Source organism: Sciurus carolinensis, chromosome 1 (assembly GCF_902686445.1).
Source record: "Sciurus carolinensis chromosome 1, mSciCar1.2, whole genome shotgun sequence".
NCBI classification, from domain to species: Eukaryota; Metazoa; Chordata; class Mammalia; order Rodentia; family Sciuridae; genus Sciurus; species Sciurus carolinensis.
The window spans coordinates 99433886-99459618 of NC_062213.1; the positions used below are offsets into that span (position 1 = coordinate 99433886).

Genomic DNA, 25733 nt, shown 5'->3' on the forward strand with positions numbered 1-25733 from the left:
TATGGATAGATTGTGTAGATGGATGTTGAAATTGCTAAGGAATATGATAGGTTTGAAGTGAGGAAAATACAAGGCAGGTGTTTAAGTCTTTAGTCAGTATGATGGGCATAGCTTTCCTGTAGTCAAAGGAAGAAATGGGTAAGAATCGGTGCAGTTCCTGGAGTCAATTCCCCAGGGTGTTCCCATAGAAATATTAGAGGTTCTTGGTCTCTGGGTTCAGACTTCGGGCCACCCACCTGATTTTTCAAGGTTTTTTTTTTGTTTGTTTGTTTGTTTCCGTATTTGTAAATTGGAAATGAGACCAGTTGCATTTTTGTTGTTGAATTTTTTGAAAGTTTTTAACGAATATAACTTGTTAGTTTTTAATCTTGATTGATTTCACTTCAAGAGGGCATGGAAGTGGAGGTAGGAGTGAGAAGCAAAGATGGCAACAGTGAATTTTGAACAAAGTACTTCATTTATTCAGCATGTTGAATTTATACTATAGGGTCACCACAAACATTTATGAATGAATACAGATACAAACAAGTACTGATATAAGAATTTTGTAAAATAAAGCCTGATTCATGATAACATTGCAGAGTTGATGTACAAGTGTTTATGTAAAGGAATGCTTTATCTAATAATTTTCCATGGAAATTCCACGCATAGGGGGCAGTTTTTATTGTTACAGGGAATAAAATAAGGACCATTATATGTAAGTTACAGTGGGGAGAGTCTGGTGATTAGAAAAGGATTTTGTTTAGAAAAGGATTTTCTAACAATTGGAGTGGTCCAACAATAAAATGGATATAATGTCAGAACTTTTTTCAAGTGAAGACTAGATGTTTATCTGTTAGAAATGTAATAAAAAGATTCTTGCATGGAATCAAGATTGGTTAAATAATTGCTAAAGACCCTTGCCTTTGGGAGATTGATGGATTTTGTCTCCATTTGAGGTCTGTTTTTACACCAATCAACAAATATTTGAGTGCTTTCTCTGTTTTGTTTGAAAGGTTGAAAGTGTTTTATATTGTTGTTTAGGTTTTTTCCTTCTTGTGTCCTGAGACAGAGCCAAAGGCTGTGAGTGTTGTCATTGGCTTCAATATCCCCATTTAGAATTTGAGAAGCTTAAGCCAGGTGTTGGTGATGATGTAACAAAAGGTCCTCTCCTCACCTGTTGGGTGGGGTTAGGTGGAGCCCCTGTCGTATACCTAGAGACATCCAATGTAAGGACATGTTGCCAAGAATTTTGCTTTGGTCTTCAATTTTTTGCTGAAGAACAAGTCTTTCTAGATAATGTCAGACTTCCAAGTTATTATTTAAAAAAATGTTTTCTGGAAGAATGACCTACCTATTGTGTTGACATGTGAGATCTACGATGCCAAAGCACTCACTAATGGTTTTCTTTTGATTCTCTCCAGCCTATGTCTGGCTGGGAAATTGTCTACATGCCTGTGGCTTAGTCAAGTCTTCTTTCTTTTCTCTTTCTCTCTTTTCTTTCTTTTTTTTTTTTCTTCTTTTTAACTGGGAATTGAGTCATGGGGTGCTATACCACTGAGCTGCATCCCAACCCTTTTTATATTTTATTTTGAGAAAGTCTTTTTAAGTTACCCAGGTGGCCTTGAACTTGTGATCCTACTGTTTCAGCCTCCCAAGTAGCTGGGATTACAATTGTGCCACTGTGCTCAGCAAGTCTTCTCCTTTCTGCTGAGCACTTTTTTGCTGATTGCTATTTGTGTGCTTATTATATATTTCCCACTTCTTTTCAGAAAGTTATTAAAGTGACTTTACTGTTAACTCTATTTTTTTAAATTCATTTTGTGGCTATGTTTTTCTTTTTGGAATATTCATGTGTTTAAGTTACTTGGGTTGCTATACCATTTCCTGTGAGCTTTGGAGAAGGAATTATTGCCTATATTCTTGCCTGGAAGGGAAAGCCATTCATTCACCTATGAATTCTTCTTCTTTTTTTTTTTTTTTTTTTGTACCAGGGATTGAACCAAGGATGCTTAACCACTGAGCCACATCCCCAGCCCTATTTTATAATTTCGAGACTGGGTGTTGCTGAGTTGCCTAGGTCCTCACTAAGTTGCTGAGGCTGGCTTTGAACTTGTGATCCTCCTGCCTCAGCCTCCCATGTGCCACCACATCTGGCTCACTATGAATCCTGAAGGAATTTAATTCTTAAGTGTAGAATGTAAGGAACTGATTTACTTTATAACTTGACATTTTGAATTTGAAGCGCCTTAGACCAACATATCTTCACGTATTAACTAGCCCTTTCTGATAATTATGATATGAAACTGAAATAAATTAGACATTAACAATACCTAGATTGAAAGAGAATATAAAGAACATAGCTTATGTGGTTGTAATGAATGAAGAAGTTCATCTTTTAAGCTTATAAAAAGGATCTTAGAATTTAGTTAATTCAAATCTGTGTTGTATAAGACACAGTTGAAACCCACCCTGTAGGTAATCTAACTAAAGTCATTCCAGTTAATATATACAGGTGTAGGTAAAAATAGTATGAGGTGGTGGGAGTAGTAACAGCATGACTGATGTCTACAGAAAGGAGATCAGGACAGACCCTTAGTAATAGAGAGGTGATATTGAATACTCTAGAATTTCTGCTGTCTGCTAAGCCTCAGACTGGTTGCTTTGGTGGTTGATGATCGATAATGATTAATAATTTCATTTAGTCATTTAATCATTTATGTATAAGACATTTGTGATTACCTACTACATTGTAGATATAATACTAAATGTTGGTACAAATATGAATAACATATCTCTGCACTTATGGATCTCTTAATACTACTAGAACAATACACTAGAGAATATTTTCTGTTTTGCCATTTCCCTCTTTCTCTCTCTCTCTCTCAAAAAAAAAATCCAGTGTTAATCATGTTAGTGTCCTAGTGTTTTTTTTTTTTTTTTGTGGTGCCTGGGATTGAACCCAGACACACTTAACCGCTGAGCCACATCCCCAGCCCTTATTTCGTATTTTATTTAGAGACAGGGTCTCATTGAGTTGCTTAGCACCTTGCTTTTGCTGGGCTGGCTTTGAACTTGTGATCTTCCTGTCTCAGCCTCCTGAGCCACTGGGATTACAGGGGTACGCCACCATGCCAGCAACCTACTGTTTTTATAATGCACAAATCTTTGCTGTTTATTTGCCTTAGTATTTCTAAGGAAAATAGAAAATCAGGATCTGATCACACCACTAAACAATCTGTGTTCTGGGATGGAGGGAGGCAATGAAGAAAAAGTACCTTGGAGTTATCCATAAATTTTATACTTTTATTTTATTTTATTTTTGTGGTACCTGGGGATTGAACCCACGGCCTTGTGCTTGAAAGGCAAGCACTCTACCAACTGAGCTGTCTCCCCAGCCCCATTTTAGACTTTTCAGAGGAAAAGTTTTTGAACAGTCATTTGAGACACCTTTTGCTTTCAAGATTCTGCTTTTGGCCTTCCCTCAAAGATGGGATTCGTGAATATAGTAGGGCACTGTCATGTGGTACCTGGAGACTTTATGAATGAGTCCTCTTCTACAGAGCACCATAAACCTAGCAGAATTTGGTCAGAAGTTGTTCTTTACTCTTACTGCTTTCTTAGTTGGGACCGATAAACTCAGAGAAACGTTGAATTGCCTCTCAGGTCAGAGACAATTTCTGCTAAAGTCAAAACCAAAAGAAGAGATCTTTTTCAGGTGAACACACTTGACAGTCATTTGTCGTGGGTAGAGAAAGACATGTTTTCTGGATTCATGAAGTTAGTGGACAGAAATTTTACTTTTGTTATGGACTTTTGGTATCCCCACTTGGATTTTCAGAATATCTTATTTTTTTGGTAGTTTTAACAATCACTTCATTAAATAACTCTCATTTCTATCAGTATGTAGTCAACCTAAAATTATCCAGTGTATAGTATTCATTCATTCATTCATTCAGTAAATATTTACTGAGGGCCTGTGTGCCAAGCAGTATGCTAAGTACCAAGTGATAAGTGCTGTTCACAGTAGTGAAGAAGACACTCAAATTCCCTACTTTCAGGAAACTTCTATTAAAAGAGATGGTTAGACAGCAAATGATTAAAATAATTTCAAGGTATATCAAGTACCAGGAAGGAAATGAACAGGGTGCCCAGAGTGCCATGTAACAGACCATTGTAAGTAGAGAGTTCTTTTTTTTTTTTTTAACAATTTTTTTTAGTTGTAGATTGACACAGTACTTTTATTTATTTATTTTTATGTGATGCTATTATCAAACCCAGTGCCTCACACGTACTAAGCCAAGTGCTCTACCACTGAGCTACAGCTGCAACCCCAAGTGGAGAGTTCTTGAGGTGGTGTCTGTTGCTTCCTTCTTTAATTTGAATAAGCAGACTCATGGAAGAAATGTAGTACTCTAGAAAAGTAGAGGAAAATCACTGTTAAAAGTGGTTTGTGGTTAATGTAGGAGTTAAGACATTACTGTTAGTGAAGAATTAGGAAATAAATGTTATTCTTCAGAATAAATTTGAAATAACTTTGTTTTAAAATTTAACTGAAATCTATGAGCTAGGATAGTTATTTTCTCCATTTGGTTAAGAAACTGCCAACACTGGGCTGTGATCATCCTTTTCCAGTATAATTTGAGCCTTATTTATTTATTTCCATCTCAGGTGGAGGCCTGAAATTTGATCTATGCACTGCCCACATCCAGCTGCCTGAACGTACTTGATGATCACATGACCCTGGACATGGATGCTGTCCTGTCGGATTTTGTCCGTTCCACAGGAGCAGAGCCAGGGCTGGCCCGTGATCTCCTGGAAGGTAAGCTGTTAAGGGTGAGAAAGAAGAAAGTAAAATGTAATGCTTATTGTTAGGATGATTTGGAACATGTAAGGTGATCAGGAAAATACTTTGTGTATAGTTAGTGCTCCGTTTAAATTATTACTTTGTGTATGATCCATCATAATTTTTAAAATTCAAAATCCCATTTTTGCATTGGGGTAGCTTTCTCTACTTTCAGTTATTCAGGTAATGCAAGTGAAAACCAAAGCAAGGGTTGGGGTTGCGGCTCAGTGGTTGAGTGCTTGCCTAGCATGTGTGAGGGACTGGGTTCAATTCTCAGCACCACATATAAATAAATGAATAAAGTAAAGGTCGATTAGCAACTAAAAAAAAATATTAGAAACAAAATAAAACAAAAAGCAATTCTAGATCTATAAGACTTCTCTATATAAATGACTTGGATTTTCATATTTGGGATCATCCATTTTATTTCTTTCCTTCATTAATTTATATGAGTAATTCTACATTAAGTGAATTAATGTTTTTATTTTGCTGCTTTTATTTATATTTATATATGATATGTGCTATAAGTTTGAATATTCTGGGTTATTAAGGCCCTGAAGGGTTGAAATCATGTCCATAGGATTCTTTGTTTAGAATTATAATTAGCAATGCTTTTGAATGATGAAATTATATAATGACCTCAACAGTCAAGCTATAGAGGAGGGGCAAGTACTTAGCATACATAGGTAATTTTATAGATTGTCAGCCATTAGCAAGGTATCACAATGTGACTTTTGCTTAGCTATCTGTGAGAAAAGCATGAATTTAGAAACAGAAGATCAGGGTTTAAATTCCAGGTTACTGATTCCAATATGATTTTTCCCTTTACTTCATGTTCAATTCCTAATACTTTTTCCTTTACTTCCTGCTTCAGCCAGTCTCATCACCTTTCCCTTATCATGTTAGGTTGTTTCCTCAGTGTGTAGTGTCCTTTCCTCCATTATTCTCCTCCTTCGAGAGTCATCTCAAAAGCCTCCTCTTTAACAAAATATTCCTCAACCATTCCCCATTCCTCTTATAATGTGTCAAATACCAGTAAGTGTTCAATATGTACAAGATACTTGAGATACATTAGTTTATTCTTTCAACTATCCTGTTATAAATTTGAAAACTGAGGTTCCGTGAAGTTAGGTAGGATTTAAACCTAGACAATTTGGTTTCAGAGTGTGGCTCTTAACAATTATATAACAAATTATTGGTGGTGTATACATGCATGTACACTCATGTAATGAAAGAAAAGTTGAGGTTGCTATGAGAGTGAAGGGAGAAGTCTGATTTAGATCTACATCTAGAGTGCAGGAAGGCCTCTTCAAGGAGGAAGTGATATTTGTGTTGAACCTTGAAGTTTGAATAGTAATAGCAAGACAAAAAGATGCAGAAGAGATTATTTTTGCTAGAGAAATAGCTTACACAAGAGTCCTAAGGTGAGAGAGCATTTACCACATTAGAGTAGCTAATAGTGATCAATATGGTAAAAGAGTAATGAGAAGCTGGGAAGCTGATTAGATTGAAAGGAAGTAGAATGTGGGGGATGGGGCAGGAGTGGTTGTTAGCCATGGTAAATCTAAATTATATTCTAAGTTCATTGGGAAGCTGGTGAAGGATTTTAATCAGGGAGTGACATAGTCAGATTTGAGTTTTTATAATAGTGTACTGGTTGCAGGTTATGGAATGGATTGGAAGATTGCCAGTGGTAAAACCAGTTATGAATATTGCCATAGTTCAGGTGAGAGATGATGGTGATTTAGACTATAGTGGCAGCAGTAGAGATAAAAGTGAATAGATTTAAGATATAACTTAGAGGGTGAATCATAGGACCTTCTCTCCTTTTCATTTTGTCTCTTTCAGTCTTTTATTTTTTCTTTTAAATGTTAACTCTGGTTGTAGTGTAAAAAAAATTAGAGCTAGGTACTGTGGTGCACACCTATAATCCTAGTTACTTGGGAAGCTAAAGCAGGAGAGGCTGAAGTAGGAGATAGCCAGTTTGAGACCTGCCTGGGTAACTTACCAAGACTCTTGTCTCAAAATATAATAAAAAGGACTGGGGATATAGTTCAGTGGTAGAGCACAGTTTACCTGGTTCAATCCCCCATACCACAACAAAACAAAACAAAACAAAACAAAACAAAACACAAGAAACTAAATTAGGGAGGGGAGAGAGAAAAGAAGCAGAGAAACCAGTTAATTTCCCTCCAAAAAAAAAAAAAAAAAGACCATGGGCTGGGGTTGTGGCTCAGTGGTAGAGTGCTCAGCTGACATATGTGAGGCACTGGGTTCAAACCTCAGCACCACATAACAATAAATAAATAAAATAAATATACTGTGTACATCTACAGCCAAAAAAAGAGACCAAATTATGAGGAACTACATTGCAGCAGTGGCAATGAAAAAGGTCAGGAAGTGATGAATTTGGTACATACAAACAACCCTGAGGATTAACTAAATGGTGAAAAAAGAGAAAGTGTGATCTGAAGAATAGTAAGGAGGTAAAAATGACTGGACTTTCTGGACCTGGAGGGAAATCCATTACTGATTTAGGGAGCATAGGAGAAGAGGGAGCAAGTTTTGAGAGGAAGGATAATGAATATTTAATGTAGGGAGGGCCTGATTTTAAGGAACTTTGTAGACAGTTGAAAATACAGATCCAGAGCTGGGGTTGTAGCTCTGTGGTAGAGCACTTGCCTAGCGTATGTGAGGCACTGGGTTCAATTCTCAGCATCGTATATAAATAAATCAAGGTCCATCAATAACTAAAAAAAAAAAAAAAAGATATGTCTCATTCATTAATTCAAGAAAAACTCCATTTATTCAACAAATACTTATTGAGTACCTAAAGTATATTGTAAAGTCTTGAGTGCTACAGAAAACTATAAGGGTTTGATGAGGTGCACTGTGAATTTAATTGGGCAGTCAGGGAGATGTAATTAAGAACATGACATTTGAGCAAATACCTGAAGCTGATTAGGAGTTGTCTATGTAGATATACTGGGGGAAAGAGCTTTTGAGGCAGTGCAGATAGTCAGTGGAGAGACCCTCGGGTTGGAGCAGTCTTAGCCTGTCTGGCAACAGCAAGGAGGTCACTGGTGACTGGAGCAGAGTGAATAGAAGGAGTTGAACATTGGTGAGTTCAATGGTTTAAAAGTAAAATCATCAAGCATGAATGATTAGTGTAGCTTAACCAGAGAATTATAATAACAGGAACAACAGAAACAGTAGTAAATGCATATATCATGCTTTCTGCATGCCAAGCACTATTCTACATTCTTTTAACTTGTTTCATCTTTATAACAACCCTGAGGTAGATACTGTTATTATCATCTGCATTTTCATAGATAAAGAAATTGAAACTCAGAGAAAAGGGTGGAAAAGTAGGCTAGGCCATAGAAAGCCTCAAATATCATGCATGCAAAGAAGCCTTGTCTTTAACTCTGTAGGTAGTGGTGAACCATTTCATAAAGATTTTGATCATGAAACTGAAATGACCAAGATGAATCTCCTAGGATTCTTTAGAGTGGATTGGAAGAGGGACATTAGGTGATAGGAATTGAATTAAGGTAATGGTAGATGAACTAACTCAAGTATAAATAATTATGCAATATATAATTATTAAATAATTTAATTGGAGAAAGCAAACAGGAAAATCCATTAGAACAAATCCATCATTTAGGATCATTTTTTTAGTAGAGGAGTGATTCTTTTGTTTGAGGGTAGTATAGTTGTCTTTAATAAGCTGATGTCTGTCAATGCTTTCTCTAAAAAAATACACATACCCATAATTTTATAAACAATTTCAAGTGGCTTGGAATACCCTAGAGTTATACCTAGGCTAAGAATCTCTTGGATTGCAAAATTAGGAGACCTGGGCTTGAATCCTGCTGGGCCCTGATGCAAACTACCTGTGACTTTAAACAAGTCACTTTACTTCTCTAAGAGTTTTTTCCTTTATTTCTGAAAGAAGGTTTTTAGTTTTAGGTTCCTAGATCTCTAGGGTCCCTTTGAGTTTAGAGAGACAAAGTTTCTATCCTCATGCAGCTTTCTAAGTAAACAGACAATAAATATAAAGAAAATTGACATTTTAGATAAAAAATATTTTGAAGGAAATTAAAGCAGAATAAAGAATGAATGATTGAAATGTGCATTCATATATTTTTACTAATTTTATATGGTGGTGAGAGTGGTCTTTCTGTGCCTTTCTCCAATTTCTCTTACCTGTGAGTACATAATTTGCTTTGTTTACTGACAGGAAAGAATTGGGATGTGAGTGCTGCCCTCAGTGATTTGGAACAGCTCCGTCAAGTTCATGCTGGGAACCTGTCCCCACCCTTCAGTGAAGGGAATAGTGTTTCCAAGACTCCTGAAAAAGGGTGTCTGATAGAGAGGTCTACTCGCCCTCTGCGACCTGTCCTACAGCGGCAGGATGACATCATTCAAGGTACTGGGCTAACTGAGGGATGTTTCTGTATAGGGAATAGGAATGGTGGGGACTGCTAAATAGATTCAGAAAGTTTAGTGATCCTTTGGAGATTTTTCATTCCTCCTCTTATCCTCAGTCAAACCCAGATTGAGATGGCATCAATCTGTCCAGGGGCCGGAGCCCCTCCTGTCTCTCTGCATCTTGAGGTGTTATTGTGAATCAAGGCCTTCTTCAGATATTGTAAAAAAATAGAGGAAGGAGGATAAATAATCAAATTATTGAGATAAAGCATATATAAAGGTAGAATTAATAATCAGTCACTACCATGTGCCTCTTTGGAGAATATTTGTTAATATTTGCTAGTATCTATCAAAATTTGAAAAAGAATGTGTGATCTTGGTTCAACAATTTCATTTCTAGAAATTCATCACATATATGTGTATTTGTATGTATTTTACTTCTTTCTTTCTTTCTTTATTTTTGTGTCAGGGATTAAACCCAGGGGCTCTTACCCACTGAGCCACATCCCCAGCTCTTTTTTATTTTTCATTTTAAGATAGGATCTCACTAAGTTGCTCAGGGCCTTTCTAGTTGCTAAGGCTGGCTTTGCACTTGTGATCCTCCTGCCTTAGACTCCTAAGATGCTAGGATTACAGGCATATGTCTTCTTAAATAAATAAATATATAAATACATATACATATGAGATGTGACCATTTCATAATAATTAAACTTGATAACAATTTACAGTGCCCATTAATAAAGATTAGTTAAATAAATTATAATCATCCATAGTGTGGAATACTCTCAGTCACTAGAAAGAATTAGGTAGAACTGATGTGATATTTTGAAAAAAAAACCTAAAATATATTCTGAAAGGTAAGATGCATATAATGTATGTAGCATGCTCCTTGTACTTCAAAAAATATGATTTTAAAAAGCTATATGTACCTCTGTGTACATAAAAATTTCCAGAAGAATATAAAAGTTTGTCTCTGGGAAGGGATCAGGAATTTTGATTGAAAGGGAAATGTCTTTGTAAAATCATTTATCCTTTTGATACTATTTTGATTTTTAAATTTTAAAATTTTTTATCATGGATAGGTATGTGGTACTATTCATTTATTTATTTTTTATTTCTTTATTTATGGTACTGAGGATTGACCCCAGAGATACTTAACCACTCACTGAGTTACAACCCCAGTCCTTTTTTAAATTTTGAGACTTGGTCTTGCTAAGTTGCTTAGGGCCTTGCTAAGTTGCTGAGGCTGATCTTGAACTAGCATTTCTCCTGCCTCAGCCTTTCAAGTTGCTGGGATTACAGGTGGTATACATCACCACTTTAAAAGTGCACATGCTACTTTTTAAGTTCCTTAAAAGTATTTAAAATAATATCACTATTACTTCATTGGTGAGGTGGCACATGCCTGTAATCCCAGCAACTCGGGAAGCTGAGGCATGAGGCTTTCAAGCTAGCCTAGGCAGCTTAGTGAGAACCTGTCTCAAAAAATAAAAAGGGGCTGAGGATATAACTCAGTGGTAAAGTGCCCCTGGGTTCAGTCCCTGGTAAATGGGGAGTGGGGACAACTTCAGACAACTCTTGATTCTTTTGTGCATCTTATCTCTGGGAAATACTGAATTGAAATGGCTACCCTACACTTGAACTCTTATCCCCCTGTGATAATTATAACTCAAGCTATGCAAATGAATTATAACACTACACTAAGCGGATTATATTCACAATGAAATATTGACTGGGGAATTACAAGTACTATGTATTTAAAACAGATTAAATGATTTGGGGCACTATCTATATTACTGTTTTCCTCTGTAGCATGTTAAGAATTACTGTCTCTTCTTGCTGATAAGCGGATGATGACACATAATGGGAGGTGGGAGGGGGGCAAGAATGGAGGAAGGAGGGACTGTATAGAGAGATAAGAGGAGTGGGAGAGGTGGGGGGAAGAAAAAAATAACAGAAGGAATCAAAAACTATTACTCTAGGTAAATGTATGATTACAAAAATGGTATGCCTCTACTTCATGTACAAACAGAGAAACAAGATGTATCCCATTTGTTTATGATAAAAATGAATTAAAAAAAAAGAATTACTGTCTCTAAATTTCTGATAAATGAGCATATCAAGAAAAGATATAGTAAGTAGTATAAATAGATGTTATTGATGGCAGGAAGGAAGTTCCTGTGTGAATAAGATTTGCTGTTAATTTTCTTTTCTATAATGGAAATTCTTTCCACATTCTCTAAGACCCTGAGAAGTATCAGAGAGACCATTGGACTAAATCTAGCCTAATGAAACCCCATTTCCCTCTTGTTCCTACCAAACCATGGCCAAGTTACTGAAGGAATGGGTTCCTCTCATATTGGAAAATGGAAGTGGAAGAATACATAGGAAGAGGAAGGTGAGGCAAATTTCAAACAAGGGTAGAAAGAGGAATATATATTTCGTGCTAATTTAAGTGCCTGCAAAAATGTTGCTTTCTGTATTTCTTCAGTTTTACTTGGCTTGAGAAAAAGGGCCATGAAGTTTAGAAGCTGGTTAGACTCAGTTTTTTCCTGATTGGAAACCCTGTCAAGAGGTAACCCATCACATCAATGGAAAGTTCTCTGAGTGGGTTGTGTATGTTCTAAGGTGATTCCATTTCTCATTGCAGAAAAAACGCCTGTCTAGGGGCATCTCCCACGCCAGCTCCAGCATTGTTTCCCTGGCCCGATCCCATGTCTCCTCCAATGGTGGGGGTGGGGGGGAGCAGTGAGCACCCCCTGGAAATGCCCATCTGTGCCTTCCAGCTTCCAGATCTCACTGTGTACAATGAAGACTTCCGCAGCTTCATAGAGAGAGACCTCATTGAGCAGTCCATGCTGGTTGCCTTGGAACAGGCAGGTCAGTGAGTATTTCATCTCCAGTGCTCTTCCCTCTATTCTGCACCTATAGGTAACCACCTGGAAGGGCTGGCCTTGATCAGTAGCTTCCAGTCTAAGTGTGTGACTGATCACAGTCAAAAACAGGGGTCAGGTGCCCACTTCTGTACCACATATACTAAAATTGGAACAATAAAGAGATGAGCACAGTCCTTGCACAAGGGTGACACACAAATTTGTGAAATGTTCCATAGAAAGGCAGGAGTCAGATAAACATGTACTGAGCTAGTTTTCTGAAGTTATAGAAAGGATACAGATTAGACATTTTATTTTGGAAATTTCCTATTTGATAGAAAGGAAACCAGTATACATGGAAAGGGCCTAGCAATCAGTGCCTAAAAATTCAGTGTATGAAAGAGCACATCTAATTATAATTGGCTCTGGAGCACCCTCGTAAACAGAGAGTACCAATGCTGTAGATGATGCAGTAAAAGTTATATTTATGCATATGAACCTCTCCTCTCAAATTTATTTACTTTCACAATTGTGTTTGTCTTAGATTATTAAAATTAGTTAATATAGAGCAAGGCAGCTGGGAATTCTGGGAAAAGTTCAGGTGTTAAAAAACTTCCATGGGAGCTGGGCGTGGTGGTGAACGCCTGTAAACCCAGCAGTTTGCGGGGCTGAGGTGAGTCAAAGCCAGCCTCAGCAAAAGCGAGGCACTAAGCAACTCAGTGAGACCCTGTATCTAAATAAAATACAAATAGGGCTGAGTTTGTGGCTCAGTGGCTGAGTGTCCCTGAGTTCAATCCCCCATACCTCCCATAACCCCCCCACCCCCCCCCCCCCAAAAAAAAAAAAAAAAAAAAAAAACCCAAAAACTCCCATAGGAGAAAGACTGGAGGGGAGGTGGGGCATACAAAGGAAGTGTTTATTTTTCATTTTGTACCCATCTATATTAATCATATGCATTTATAACTTTTTAAAAAGCAAATTTTCTGGGCTGGTGAAATTAAGGCTAGTTTTTCTTTCTGTAGTTCAAGAAAACTTTTTAAATAAAAATTTTAAACAAAGTATTTTCCTCCTGTAAATAATGGGAAGGTAATTGTTAGATGACTATACAGAATCGAGGCTCATTTTCTTGGGTATTTTATGTACTCTGTTTTATTGCTTATGTCTTTAAAGTCACACCACATACTTGCTGATATGCTGATTGTCATATATGCAGATAATACAAGATACATGCCTTGAGTTGTGTTTGTTATATTGATAATGGATTTATACTGAGCTTTGTTGCTACAGTATTTACAGATCTTCTGATCAGAGTGAAGAAATCAGGGCCAGTCCAAGTAGCCAAAGTTTCAACCTTAGCACTATTGATGTTTTAGGCCTGATAATTCATTGTTGTGCAAGCTGTCTTGTGCATTATATTTAGAAGTATCCCTTGTCTCTTCCTCACTAGATGCTAGTAGCAAATCCCCTACTAGTTTTGGTAAGCAAACATATCTCCAGACATTAAAGTTTCCTTGGGAAAAATTGTCCTTACTTAAGACCATTGATCTAACCAGTTATATTCACCAGATGCTGACTAATTAAATATGACTGAAGAAGATTTAGAGTAATAGAGCAATGGTTTTATTCTGGATAGTAGCCCTAGAGGATGCTAATCTGCTCTTCTTTTCTTCCATTGTCATGTTTCTGCAGGGCGTTTGAATTGGTGGGTTAGTGTGGACCCTACCTGTCAGAGGCTGCTTCCTTTGGCAACTACTGGAGATGGGAACTGCCTCTTGCATGCAGCCTCTCTTGGTGAGTCTTGGAAACAGCTTTCCAATCCCCTGAAGAAAGGAAAATGAATCAAATCTTCTGTGTAGGACTTGATACAACTAACTTGATCCTTGGCAGAAGTTCACAGCAGTTTGTGTGTGTGTGTGTGTGTGTGTGTGTGTGTGTACGGGAGATGGGAGAGAGCCCTGTCTTGGTTTTTCAATCTTGTTCAGGGATAATTAGGTGAGCACAGGGTTTAGCTGAGGCCCCAGTCTACGAGCTGACTTCTAGGTATAATGAGAAGCATTAAACAAACAGCGTGTGTGTGTGTAAAATTCTACCTGATAGTTATTTCTTGGTATATAAAAAAGACGTTTTCATTAGTCCTTTTGACACTTACTTACTTTAACTTACTAAGCTTGTTTATAACTCAATACATTATTTGCCCTTAACTTTAAAAAAGTTCTCCATTTTCTAGCCATTCCTCAAGATTTGATGCTGATTGTGGTGCACCAGACCAGTCTTATCTGTTACTACTATGTATTTAAGTTTGTTAGACTTGCCTCAGGAATAAGGCTTCCTATTAAGAGTTAGTGGGATGTGCTGTATGCCTCACTTTCAGGTTCTCAAAGTTTCTAACCCTCCAGAGTAGGAGCATCCTTTCTTGATTAGTACTTCTTCCCTGAATTATATCTAGAGTTTCTGTGAACCTGGGCTTTAGCCTGATTTTCTTCATGCCAGGGTCTGTGTATCATAATTAATAATTTTGTGTACAAGGAGTTCAGGGTGTAGCTCAGTGGTAGAGCACTTGCCTAGCTTGTGCAAGACCCTGTGTTTAATTCTTAGAGCTGTAAAAAACAAAACCAAAAACCACAAACCACAATTAGTAAGTAGAGTTGAGTCAAGGTAAGTTTTCTTATGTCATGCTTTCTTGCCATAGGGATGTGGGGTTTCCATGATCGGGACTTGATGCTGAGAAAAGCTTTGTATGCACTGATGGAGAAGGGAGTCGAGAAGGAAGCATTGAAAAGGCGCTGGAGGTGGCAGCAAACGCAGCAGAATAAAGAGGTGGGAGAGCTTGGGTAGGGGCACCTTGTTTCCCCAACGTAGCAAAGTTACCCAGTGCTGATAAAAATCACTAAGATCAGTATTATTTCCCTTGTAATCCTGAAAATTGTAGTAAATGCAGGTAACCTATCCCTAGAGTAAATGCTTTCTGATACAGTCATAAAAACTGCTGTAGGGAAGCTAAAACCTAAAAAGAGGTATGTAACATTGTGCATTTCATCTGAGAGAAAATACCTTCAGTGGCAGTGTTTTGCAAAATGAGATATGAAAATTCTATAGGATTTTTGTATTTTGGTTTTTGGCTTATCAGAAGACTGGATTAATTTTTAGGGACTTGTGTTCTCAATTCTTATAGAAATGTAAGTGCTTACGTTTTGGGATGTATATAACATTTGTTTTTCATACACTCAGTTTTGGATGGATTAAAAATTGAAAAAAAAGTAGCAATAGATTATCTGCACCTTCCATCCTCATAATAGAGGTTGGGCAAACTAAAACAGCCCTATCTATTACATGTATGTTTACTAAGGTAATTGCTTTCCTCTTCCAATAGCAGAATAGCAGAGCCTAAAATATTTATTATCTGGCTCTTTAGAGAAAAGGTTGACTGATCCCTTCTCTTTAATAATAATATTATGATTTACATAAAATAATAGACCTCCCTATTCCCTTTTCTCCTGGTTCTATGTTTTATGTTTATATCCCCTGCTCTTCATGTGTATCTGGGGGTCTTTTGCCATTTTTTGGGTGTTTCTGGCATTGAGAATATCTCTTCAGAAACTTTCCCTTTCCTTCCATCTGTTTTCTTTCTTTTTGAAACAGTCTTCTTTGACTGTTCTATTATAACTGGTAGTGATATAGAACTAAGAGTTTATTTTAGTTGTTTAGAATTTTATGTCCTATTCGAGCACACCTGTAATCCCAGTGGCTCAGGAAGCTGAGGCAGGAGAATTGCAAGTTCACAGCCAGTCTCAGCAATTTATAGAGGCCTTGCCTCTAAATAAAATATAAAAAATGAGCCAGGATGGCTCAGTGGTTAAGCACCCCTGGGTTCAATCCCTGTACAAAGAAAAAGAAAGAATTTTATGTCCTGAAGATTTAAAATATGTAAAAATGTACGTTTTTGTTTTTTTTTTTCTCTCAAAAACTATATCCAGAGAGCTAGGGATATAACTCAGTTGGAAGAGTGCTTGTCTAGCATGCACAAGGCCCTATAATCCCTAGCACCACTAAAAAACAAAACAAAACCCCCAAAACAAACAAAAAAACTAAGAATCCAGTTGTTAACATTAGGATGATATTAAGATTAGAATCCCTGTCTTTAATCAGCCAGTAAATATCAGAAATAAATCCACAGGGACAAGCCAATATAGGTGACATTCGTTATTACCACAAAACTTAGGCTTGGCCCTTGGTCTGAGCTAGAGTCAGCCTAGCAAATCAGTAGTTGGCTTTGTTTCAACATTGCATTTATATAATACCTGAACCTTAGATTTGACTGCTCTAGGGACAAGAAGAGGACAAACAAGAGCATATCAATTATGAAGAGGAAATGATGGAAACAGTCAAAATAGGTGTGCCCAATTCCAACTATTAAATCTCTTATGGTTATTATTTTTAAGATAGCATTAGATTACACTGGTATTTAGACAGGAGACCCAGAAGTACCTGAGTTCTATCCTAAGTTAACCTCCTTTCCCTCCAGCAGAAAAACATGCATAGTAGCTAATGAGGGAGCAATCATTTTACTTATTTTGCTGAGCACAATGCAAGTTCCATACTAGAAATGTGGCCTAATTGTGTGGCATTGTATTCCACCTTGGCCATGGCCATGGGAATGGGAAGAGGATGGTGAGGGATTGAGAAAATTCTTTTAGCTTTTAGCTTTTACCAAACACCAAACTTAGTTTTGATTTTTCAGATCTTGTTTTTTTGTTGAAATTGATGGTAAAGCCTAATATTTTCTTAAATGATAAGGTTAGAAGTGTATGCCACCTAGTGGTTATGTGTATTAAAAATAAGAATCAGAAATAGGTAAGAGGGAATCAGATCCTGCTGGACATATGTACATCAGAGTGACTAGAATCCTCCACATATAATTTGTGCATTGTTCTTTTTATCTTTAATTGGAATGAAGTTTGTGATAGCATTTTACAAATTGAACATAGCTTTGTCTTTTTTATTATTAAAGTAAGACATGCTAACAATAGCTCTTTAATTCTTCATCTTTCTAGTGTGACCCTTCTATTGTTGGTGTTTGATTAAGCAGTGTAAATTCATTTTATACAGATGTAAGCCAAATAAAATTTAAAAAGTAAATTTGTTTCTCAAATCATATACATGCTAAAGCCAATATGCTATTTTTAAATTATACCACGACACACTCTTCTTTAATAAAAATTATAATTTTACTTAAGCATGTATTTACTAATTACTGATCACAAATTAGGCACTGGACACATTGCATAAAACATGATCCTGACTTTTAAGAGCAGTAGTAGGAAATGGGACTTTCAAATACATAATTACAACAAAATGAAACAGTATAACTTCTGTAATAGAAGTCTGTATAGCACCTGGGGAGGAAAGGCACAAAAAAAGAGTGTTTAATCTACTAGGGAGATTTAGGAAGAACTTTACAGAGGAGAGGTACTTGAGTTTTGTCCTGAAATTTGAGAAATTACCAGATAGATGAGTGAGCTACTCCAGGCAGAAGGAACAACTAAGAGGTATAAAACAACATGGTGTACTTCAGGTACTACTATTAATTCAGGGAGATATTAAACTAGATAAGTGGGTAGGGGTTGGGAGGTGGGTGTTGTGTGCAGTGGGAAGGAGTTTGAACTATGTCTGTCAGGCAATGATGATTACTAAAAAAATTCTCATCGGGGCACAACATCATCAGATTTTAACTTTTGAAAAAGTTTTCCAGTAGCATTGTAGAAAGTTGATCAGAAGACTACATGACTGGAGGTAACAGACCAGTTAGGGGTGCTCAGTAATTGTTGACTGAAGGGATCCAGATATGAGGTTGCTAAAGGAAGAAGAGGAATCTTAGATAATTCTGTGGTTTCTAGTTTGGGTATTGGGATGATAATTGATACTGTTCACTAAGTAAGAATATAGAAAGAAGAATAAGTGTGAGCAGAGACAGGAGTTGTTATTTATAGAATTTGAGGTAGCCCTGGGCAGGTAGAAGTATTCAATTGGTAGCTGGATATGTGGACAATAGAAATTAAGAAGAAGTCTGGGCTTAGAAATAGGGATTTGAGAGTCATGATGGGATTTTAAGAGTCCACTGAATTTGGCAATTTGAAGAACTTATCCTCTACTGGTAGGTGGGTATGTTAGGTAAAGTGGTATGTGGGGGATTAGGAGAGTAGGACGAAGAACAGAAAGAGAAACCAGATTGCAATGGGTCAGAAAAGAATAGAAGATTTTTAAGATGTGAGAAAGATAATAGATAAAAGATAATCTTTTATGGATTTTGACTTTGAAAGGGAAGAAATTTGATTTTGTAGTACAACTGTAAATCAAGTACTAAGAGAATAGAGTAAGGTAACAGTGAATTAGTTGAAATGGATACTGCCTCTTAGAATCTTGCTTCTAATTTCTTGGCCTCCCCTGCTTGTCTTTCATAGTCAGGGCTGGTATATACAGAGGATGAATGGCAGAAGGAATGGAATGAACTGATCAAACTTGCCTCGAGTGAACCCCGAATGCATCTAGGTACCAATGGAGCCAATGGTGGTGGGTAAGTATGGCTAAGTAGGGAGGAGGAAATAATCTTTATGGCATTCCTATTGTCTAGAGAGGTTGATAGCAGGAAAGAAAGGAGCCATGGCAAGGGCACATTTGTAACAGCATGTATATTCTCTGTATTTGAACACACCGATACCCAAGTAGATGATTAGGTGGAAGGAGAGTGAGACTAAAGGTAGTTGTAGTAATAATCCAGGCAAGAGGACTATGGGTATGTGGGTGATAGATTAAAGGTAGGTCAGAGGAGACAGGTACAAGAGACACATAGGAGATGAACTTGATCAAACTAGGTGATTAATTGAATTGAAGCTGAGATAAAAAATGGTAAATATTTCACATATTTCTGATTAAGCTCCTGAGTAGATGGTGAGGCTATTCTTTAAGGGAACCTGAAAAGAGGAATTTTGGAGTTTTCTTTTGTAAGACATGATTAGCACAATGTGTGAATGGTTGTGGTGGGCAAGGTAAGCAGGATGAGGCTATGCTGTTGTGTACTGTGCTACTGGATAAGAGAAATGAGGGAGCTTGTTGAGCAAGATGAATATTAAGAGATAGGGATTACCTCTAGCTTCCAGATGCCACTTTAAGCACAGAACCTTCAAATCTTCTTAGATTTTCCTATTTGTGAATGGAAGTAGAAACAGCTAATATAATAATCAGCTATATCAGTGGTAGCCTTAAGATTGGAAAACTAGAAAAGGATATTCTTTTCCTTCTCTTCAGAATTGGTGGTCTTCAGGGCTCCTTTCATTTTTTTTTTTTTTTTTTTCCTCCCTTTCACTGTGTCCCTTCCACCTATTCTCTTCTCCAATAGGGTGGAAAGTTCAGAGGAGCCTGTATATGAGAGCTTAGAAGAGTTCCATGTCTTTGTCCTTGCTCATGTGCTTAGGAGGCCCATAGTTGTCGTGGCAGACACCATGCTGAGGGACTCCGGAGGAGAAGGTGAGTTCAGTCAGTTCTCACTCCATCCTGAGGATCCCCACTGAGAAGAGGACAAAAAAGTGGATATATAAGCCAGGTGGTGGTGCACACCTATAATCCCAGTGGCTTGGGAGGTTGAGGAAGGAGTATCACAAGTTCAAAGCCAGCCTCAGCAACTTAGCAAGACTCTGACTCAAATAAAAAAATAAAAGGGCTAGGGATGTGACTCAGTGGTTAAGCACCTATGTGTTCAATCTCTGGTTCTAAAAAAAAAAAAAAAAAGGAGGAGGAGGAGGATGAGGATGAGGATGAGGAGGAGGAAGAAGATGGAGAAAAGGTATATATTAGAAAAATACAAAATTTTAAAGAGATTCAGAGTAAAGTTGGGGTTGATGACACGACTTCTTTGGAAAGAATTATTAAACAAGTTGGAATGAAAGTGGGGACTCAGTTGGCAGAGTGGGGTGAAGGGATTTTCCACTAGGCAAGAACATAGCCTTAGTAATACTCTTCATGGTTTCCTGCAGCATTTGCCCCTATTCCCTTTGGGGGAATCTATCTGCCCTTGGAGGTCCCAGCCAGCCAGTGTCACCGATCCCCTCTGGTGCTTGCCTATGATCAGGCCCACTTTTCTGCACTTGTGTCCATGGAACAGAAGGAGAATGCCAAGGAACAAGGTGCTAAATGCATGTCTATGTCTCTAGTGTCCTTTGGTCTGCATTATTTTCACTTGGAAAAGTGGAAAATAAATAATTTTTTAAAAAGTGGAAATGAGAGCTAATGTAGGAGAAAAGAATTAAGGGATATGCAAGCCCACACAATGCATGTCAATACTCTTTTCCTTAGTTACACAGACACCAGAATATTCAAATTAAAATTACAAAAGATTTGGGGGGAAAACAGCCTGTATTCCCTGTTCTGGAGTAAAGGGCTTATGTATTAACGTCATAGAACCTTCTAAGTGATGTTTTGCTGCATTTGTCTTTATCTTAATGACTTTGAATTCTTTGAATACACAAAACTTGCAAGAATATCATAAGAGTTAGTTGACTGATTGGTGGGGAGTCATGGAGATTAGTGATCTTAATCGAATGTTGGGTGGTAGGGGAAAACTAGCCTATTTATTTTAAATGTCTGGGGTCATTCACATGTAAGAATTGAGAAGTGACTATAACTAGAGACTTGTGTATGATTTTAGTGAAGTCAGTTTGTGTTCATTTGCCTTCCTCTCTCCTCAAGGAGACTCCTTGACAGCATCTTTTTTCCTTCCCAGCTGTGATCCCACTTACAGATTCAGAGCATAAGCTGCTGCCCTTGCACTTTGCTGTGGACCCAGGAAAGGGCTGGGAGTGGGGCAAAGATGACAATGACAATGTCCGATTGGCCAGGTGAGGCAGGCCTAGCCTTTCCATCCTATTTTGTAGCTGGTCTCTCTTCCACATGCAGGGGCCATGTCCTGGGGACTTTTTCTTAACTTAGAAGTGAAACAGTCACATCTTTATGCCAATTTCTTTGGGAAGATGGAGAGAGGGAAGATGGGTTAGGCACCAGAATTTCTGCATCTTTCAGGTGCTCTGTCTTCCTGTGAAAGATGGGAATCCTGGGGTCTCTGCCATTATTTTCTTAATAGCAGGGAGAGTATTCCCACACACATACATCCCAGAATCCCCAAACAGTGGTCAGAAAATCAAATCACACTTTATCTTAGCTCAAGTGAGAAGAATTTCAAATAACTGACCAAAATAGTTTGCTCTGGGTTTTTGTCTTTCTGCAGTTTAGACAGCAAGAAAAATATATTCCCTCTCACCCTCTGTAGCCTGTTTAACTTCCTTCTACCTCCCAAAGCATATGAATGTAAAAGTTCTTCCCTTATCTTTTACCTGGTGCTTCCTACTTTGGGCCTCTGAAACTTTGGGAACTGGCTGAAGGAGTTTGATTTTAAAGTCCAGCATTTATGACTTTTTAAAAATAAGTCCTCACCTAATTATCAAAATCTCCTAAGTAGTATTTACAACACTAGTAATAATAGCTACTGTTTAGTATTTCCTATTAAAATACTGTTTAGTATTTTAGAAAGGGCACATTTTAACCTTCACAATGCCACAGGATAGATATTATTATTGATACCCATTAACTCAAGCTGAGTTTCAGGGAGGTTGAAGTGACTTGTTCAAGGTCAAAAACTCAGTAATTGGTGGAGCTTTAATTCAAACCCAACTCCTAAGTCCTAAGCCATGTGTAGTCCCCCTTCCATCCACCTTTTTTCCAACTATATCATACCCCTTTCCTTTACTAGATCACATTAAGTTTTTAATTCTTTTTTTTCTCCTTTTCACAGTGTAATTCTGTCCCTAGAGGTTAAACTGCATCTGCTGCATAGTTACATGAATGTGAAGTGGATCCCACTGTCCTCTGATACACAGGTGAAAGCTTCTCCCACCCTCCTCATTTGCCCTCACTTTCAGTGACAGGCAGAAAAAGGAGATCTGGTAGTGCTTACCTTCTGAATCTGTTCTGAGTGGTAGCTTATGCATCAAGGTTAGGAGTAACTGGAAGAGATGTCAGATAATTTCCCAACAATACTTTTCCTGCCTTGCTACCTGTTAGTTTCCTCTGTGGACCATATTTCTCCAATCAGGCTCTGCTTTTATATATTAAAATGCAATCTTTAAGAAACAGTTTCTAGGGACTGGAGGTGTAGCTCAGTTGTAGAGCCACTTGCCTAGCATGTTCAAGGCCCTGGGTTCAATCTTTAGTATATCAAAACAACAAGTCCAAAAACATTTTCTGGACTTCTTGGTGAACTTGAGGTTGTCATTACTTTGTCCTGATCATTAGGTAGATAGAACCTGTTTTAGGCACCAGGAGAAGACAGAATTTCTTAAAGAGTTCTTGGTTCCATGGGTTCTAAGCTAGAACAGCAGGAGCAAGGGCAAATTGATGAACTCCAGAGTGCTAAAGTTTAAAAGGTGGGGGATACAAGATTGTTGGACTTTGTTGGTTGTGATTAGCGAAGAATTTCTTGAGATAAATTTTGAACAGAACTTGATGTAGAGATGTTTATAATAAAAGATATTCTGATATCTGAAATATTCTCCCTCCATACCCAGAAGCTGAGTATTGTGTGGTTGCATGTTTGCTTACCATACAATACATGGTGAGCAGTAATGCTTCGTTTTCGTATCTAGTATAGAAAGGAGTCAGATGGCAGTGGGTGAGATAAAAATTGGATATTACATACATCTTTCCTTAGCCCATGAGAGAGCTGACTGGATGAGAGGAGGACAGTTTCTGAATCTGGGTGACCCTTTCTCCATCATAACAACTGTCATCCTCTGGAGCTAGGCAATCTAAGGATGGAGTTCACAGGACATTTACCACCCTTTCCCATGTGGCTAATTCCTGTAACAGGGATCCCTGAGAGCTGATGGGTAGGCCCAAGGTCCCTGGGTGCTTCCCCCAGCCCACACCAATGGGATAATCATCAACGCTGTTTTTGTCTCTTCTAGGCTCCTCTGGCCCAACCTGAGTCCCCCACAGCCTCAGCTGGAGATGAGCCCCGATCCACTCCTGAATCTGGGGAATCAGACAAGGAATCAGTTGGCAGTAGTTCTACCAGCAATGAAGGCAGCCGGCGGAAGGAGAAGTCCAAGCGAGATCGGGAGAAGGACAAGAAAAGAGCAGATTCTGTGGCTAACAAACTGGGCAGCTTTGGCAAAACCTTGGGCAGCAAGCTCAAGAAGAACATGGGAGGCCTGATGCACAGCAAGGGCTCTAAGCCTGGAGGGGTGGGAACGGTGTCAGGGGTAAGCAGTGGCACTGAGACACTGGAGAAGAAGAAGAAAAACTCACTGAAGAGCTGGAAGGGTGTCAAAGAGGAGGTAGTGGGGGATGGGCCTATATCTGAGAAGCCCACATCTGAGTCTGTTGGTAATGGAGGGAGCAAGTATAGCCAGGAGGTGATGCAAAGCCTGAGCATTATGAGGATTGCCATGCAAGGGGAGGGGAAATTTATTTTTGTTGGAACCCTGAAGATGGGTCACCGTCACCAATATCAGGAGGAGATGATCCAGCGCTACCTTTCTGATGCTGAGGAGAGATTCCTGGCAGAGCAGAAGCAGAAGGAGGCAGAAAGGAAGATCATGAATGGAGGGGTAGGGAGTGGGCCTCCTCCAGCCAAAAAGCCAGAGCCAGATGGCGGGGAGGAACAGCTGACTGTTCCCCGAGCAGAGTCCAAGGCAATGGCATACTCTACTGGCTATCCTGGGGGCTTTACTATCCCTCGGCCTTCTGGGGGTGGAGTTCACTGCCAGGAACCCCGAAGACAGTTGGCAGGGGGTCCTTGTGGGGGGGGCCTGCCACCATATGCGACTTTCCCCAGACAGTGCCCTCCTGGGCGACCCTACCCCCACCAGGACAGCATCCCTTCTCTGGAGTCAGGCAGTCACTCCAAGGATGGAGTTCACAGGGGTGCATTGTTACCACCCCACTTTCGCGTGGCTGATTCCTATAGCAACGGCTACAGAGAACCCCCTGAGCCAGATGGATGGGCTGGAGGTCCCCGGGGGCTTCCCCCAACCCAGACCAAATGCAAACAACCGAACTGCAGCTTTTATGGACACCCTGAGACAAACAACTTCTGCTCTTGCTGTTATAGGGAAGAACTGAGGAGGCGGGAACGTGAGCCAGGTGGGGAGCTGCTGGTGCACAGGTTCTGACTGAATAGAGGGAACCTATGAAGGCAAGGGGGCTGAACGAAGAAAGTTAAGCGCAACACACTGGCTCATCAAGACCCAGCCCCCAGGTTGATGGGGCAAATGCAGAAATGTTTATGGGAGCCTGGCTGGAAACTTTAAAGTGTGTGCGCTTGACTGCTGCCAGATTGGCAAGATCAGGTCAGGGCTGGACGGTGCCTCAAAGGCTGTACTATTCCTTTGTAGAGCTTGACATGATGGGACTGAGGAGGTACAAAGGGGTGGGAATTATAATTCTGTCTCAAAACCCTTTGAGTCCCATCCCAGGATCTAATGGAAAGTAGTAGGGGAGGGTTTGGTGTGTGTGGGTGGGAGGTGGACAGATGTCTGGGGAAGGAATAGGTAAAGGAGGTTCTCAATTAAAAAAAAAAAAAAAAAAAAAACAGACCAAAGTTCTTTTAGGTTGGAATAAAGCACATGGTGGTAGAGTTGGGAGTGTGGAGGAAAACAGATATTGGACAAAATTTACTATGGATTTGAATAAGGTAGTAATTAGAGTTGGATAAATTCTTCCTCCTGAAGGCTCTGGAAAGACAAGACAGTAATGTGGGCTCTTGAATGCTTGTTGGGGAGGGTAGTTTAAATTCCAGTTTATGGAGATGGGGAAGGGGAGGAATTTAAAAGGGGATTCTTTTTCCTCTTAAGTTTTATTTCCTTCTAAATAGTCATCTGTCATCTGTTCTAGTTTGAAAGGAGATTGCCGATTGCCTCCTATCTTTTCCTCATCCTTTTTGCGGCTGAGCTCAGCTAAGTTAAGATGGTTGTGATTTTTTTTAAATAGACTTATTTTAAAAAAAAAATCCCTCTGGAAAAGAAAGTGGTGAGAAGAGCAGCTATGTGTGTTGAATTTTCTCCAGGTGAATGGGTGCAGAGTGATTTAACTACTTAGCAATAACCATTACAAGGTTTGAGCTCATCTTGGGAGGGGTAGGGTAAGGACAGACATTTGACCAGACTGTTTCAAACAAAACCAAAAACCTACATAGAGCACTAACATCATCTGCTGCTGTTTTTCTGTAGAAAGCAACTTATTTTATTGACTAATTTTTTTTAAAAGAAGAGAAACAAAGACCCCAACAAACAAAACACTTTAAAAATTATTATTTTTTTCCTATTTAAGTGATTCTTTCTCCTTCCTCTCTACTTTTGGAGAATGAACTTAACATCCCGGCTTCTTTTGTTAAGCCATAGCTGACCTTAATCTGTGGTTAGTTTATTAAAATAATTTTAAAAAAAAATTTGTAAGAAGAGATATTTTTGATATTAGGACTGAAGTTGAAACATGGGGCGGGGGTTAGGGCAATTTATAAAAAGGTAGTTAGAGAAATATATTTTAGTGAACTATAA

The 25733-nt window shown here is 38.6% G+C and overlaps 1 protein-coding gene and 1 non-coding gene across 2 annotated transcripts in view; both read left to right on the forward strand.

Annotated features, from left to right (window-relative positions):
- Positions 1–24799, forward strand: part of Otud7b (OTU deubiquitinase 7B) — a 49981-nt gene extending 25182 nt beyond the window's left edge. The window contains 12 exon segments of the mRNA XM_047556053.1: positions 4651–4801; positions 9069–9257; positions 11911–11996; positions 11998–12139; positions 13822–13923; positions 14822–14949; positions 18591–18703; positions 19526–19653; positions 20160–20309; positions 20906–21020; positions 21971–22055; positions 23142–24799. Of these exon segments, the coding sequence (XP_047412009.1) occupies positions 4717–4801; positions 9069–9257; positions 11911–11996; positions 11998–12139; positions 13822–13923; positions 14822–14949; positions 18591–18703; positions 19526–19653; positions 20160–20309; positions 20906–21020; positions 21971–22055; positions 23142–24350 (2532 nt within the window). The 5' untranslated portion in view covers positions 4651–4716 and the 3' untranslated portion in view covers positions 24351–24799.
- Positions 12272–12375, forward strand: LOC124968477 (U6 spliceosomal RNA). Its single transcript, XR_007105737.1, has one exon. It is a non-coding gene; the product is annotated as a U6 spliceosomal RNA (small nuclear RNA).
- Positions 24800–25733: the final 934 nt, after the last annotated feature.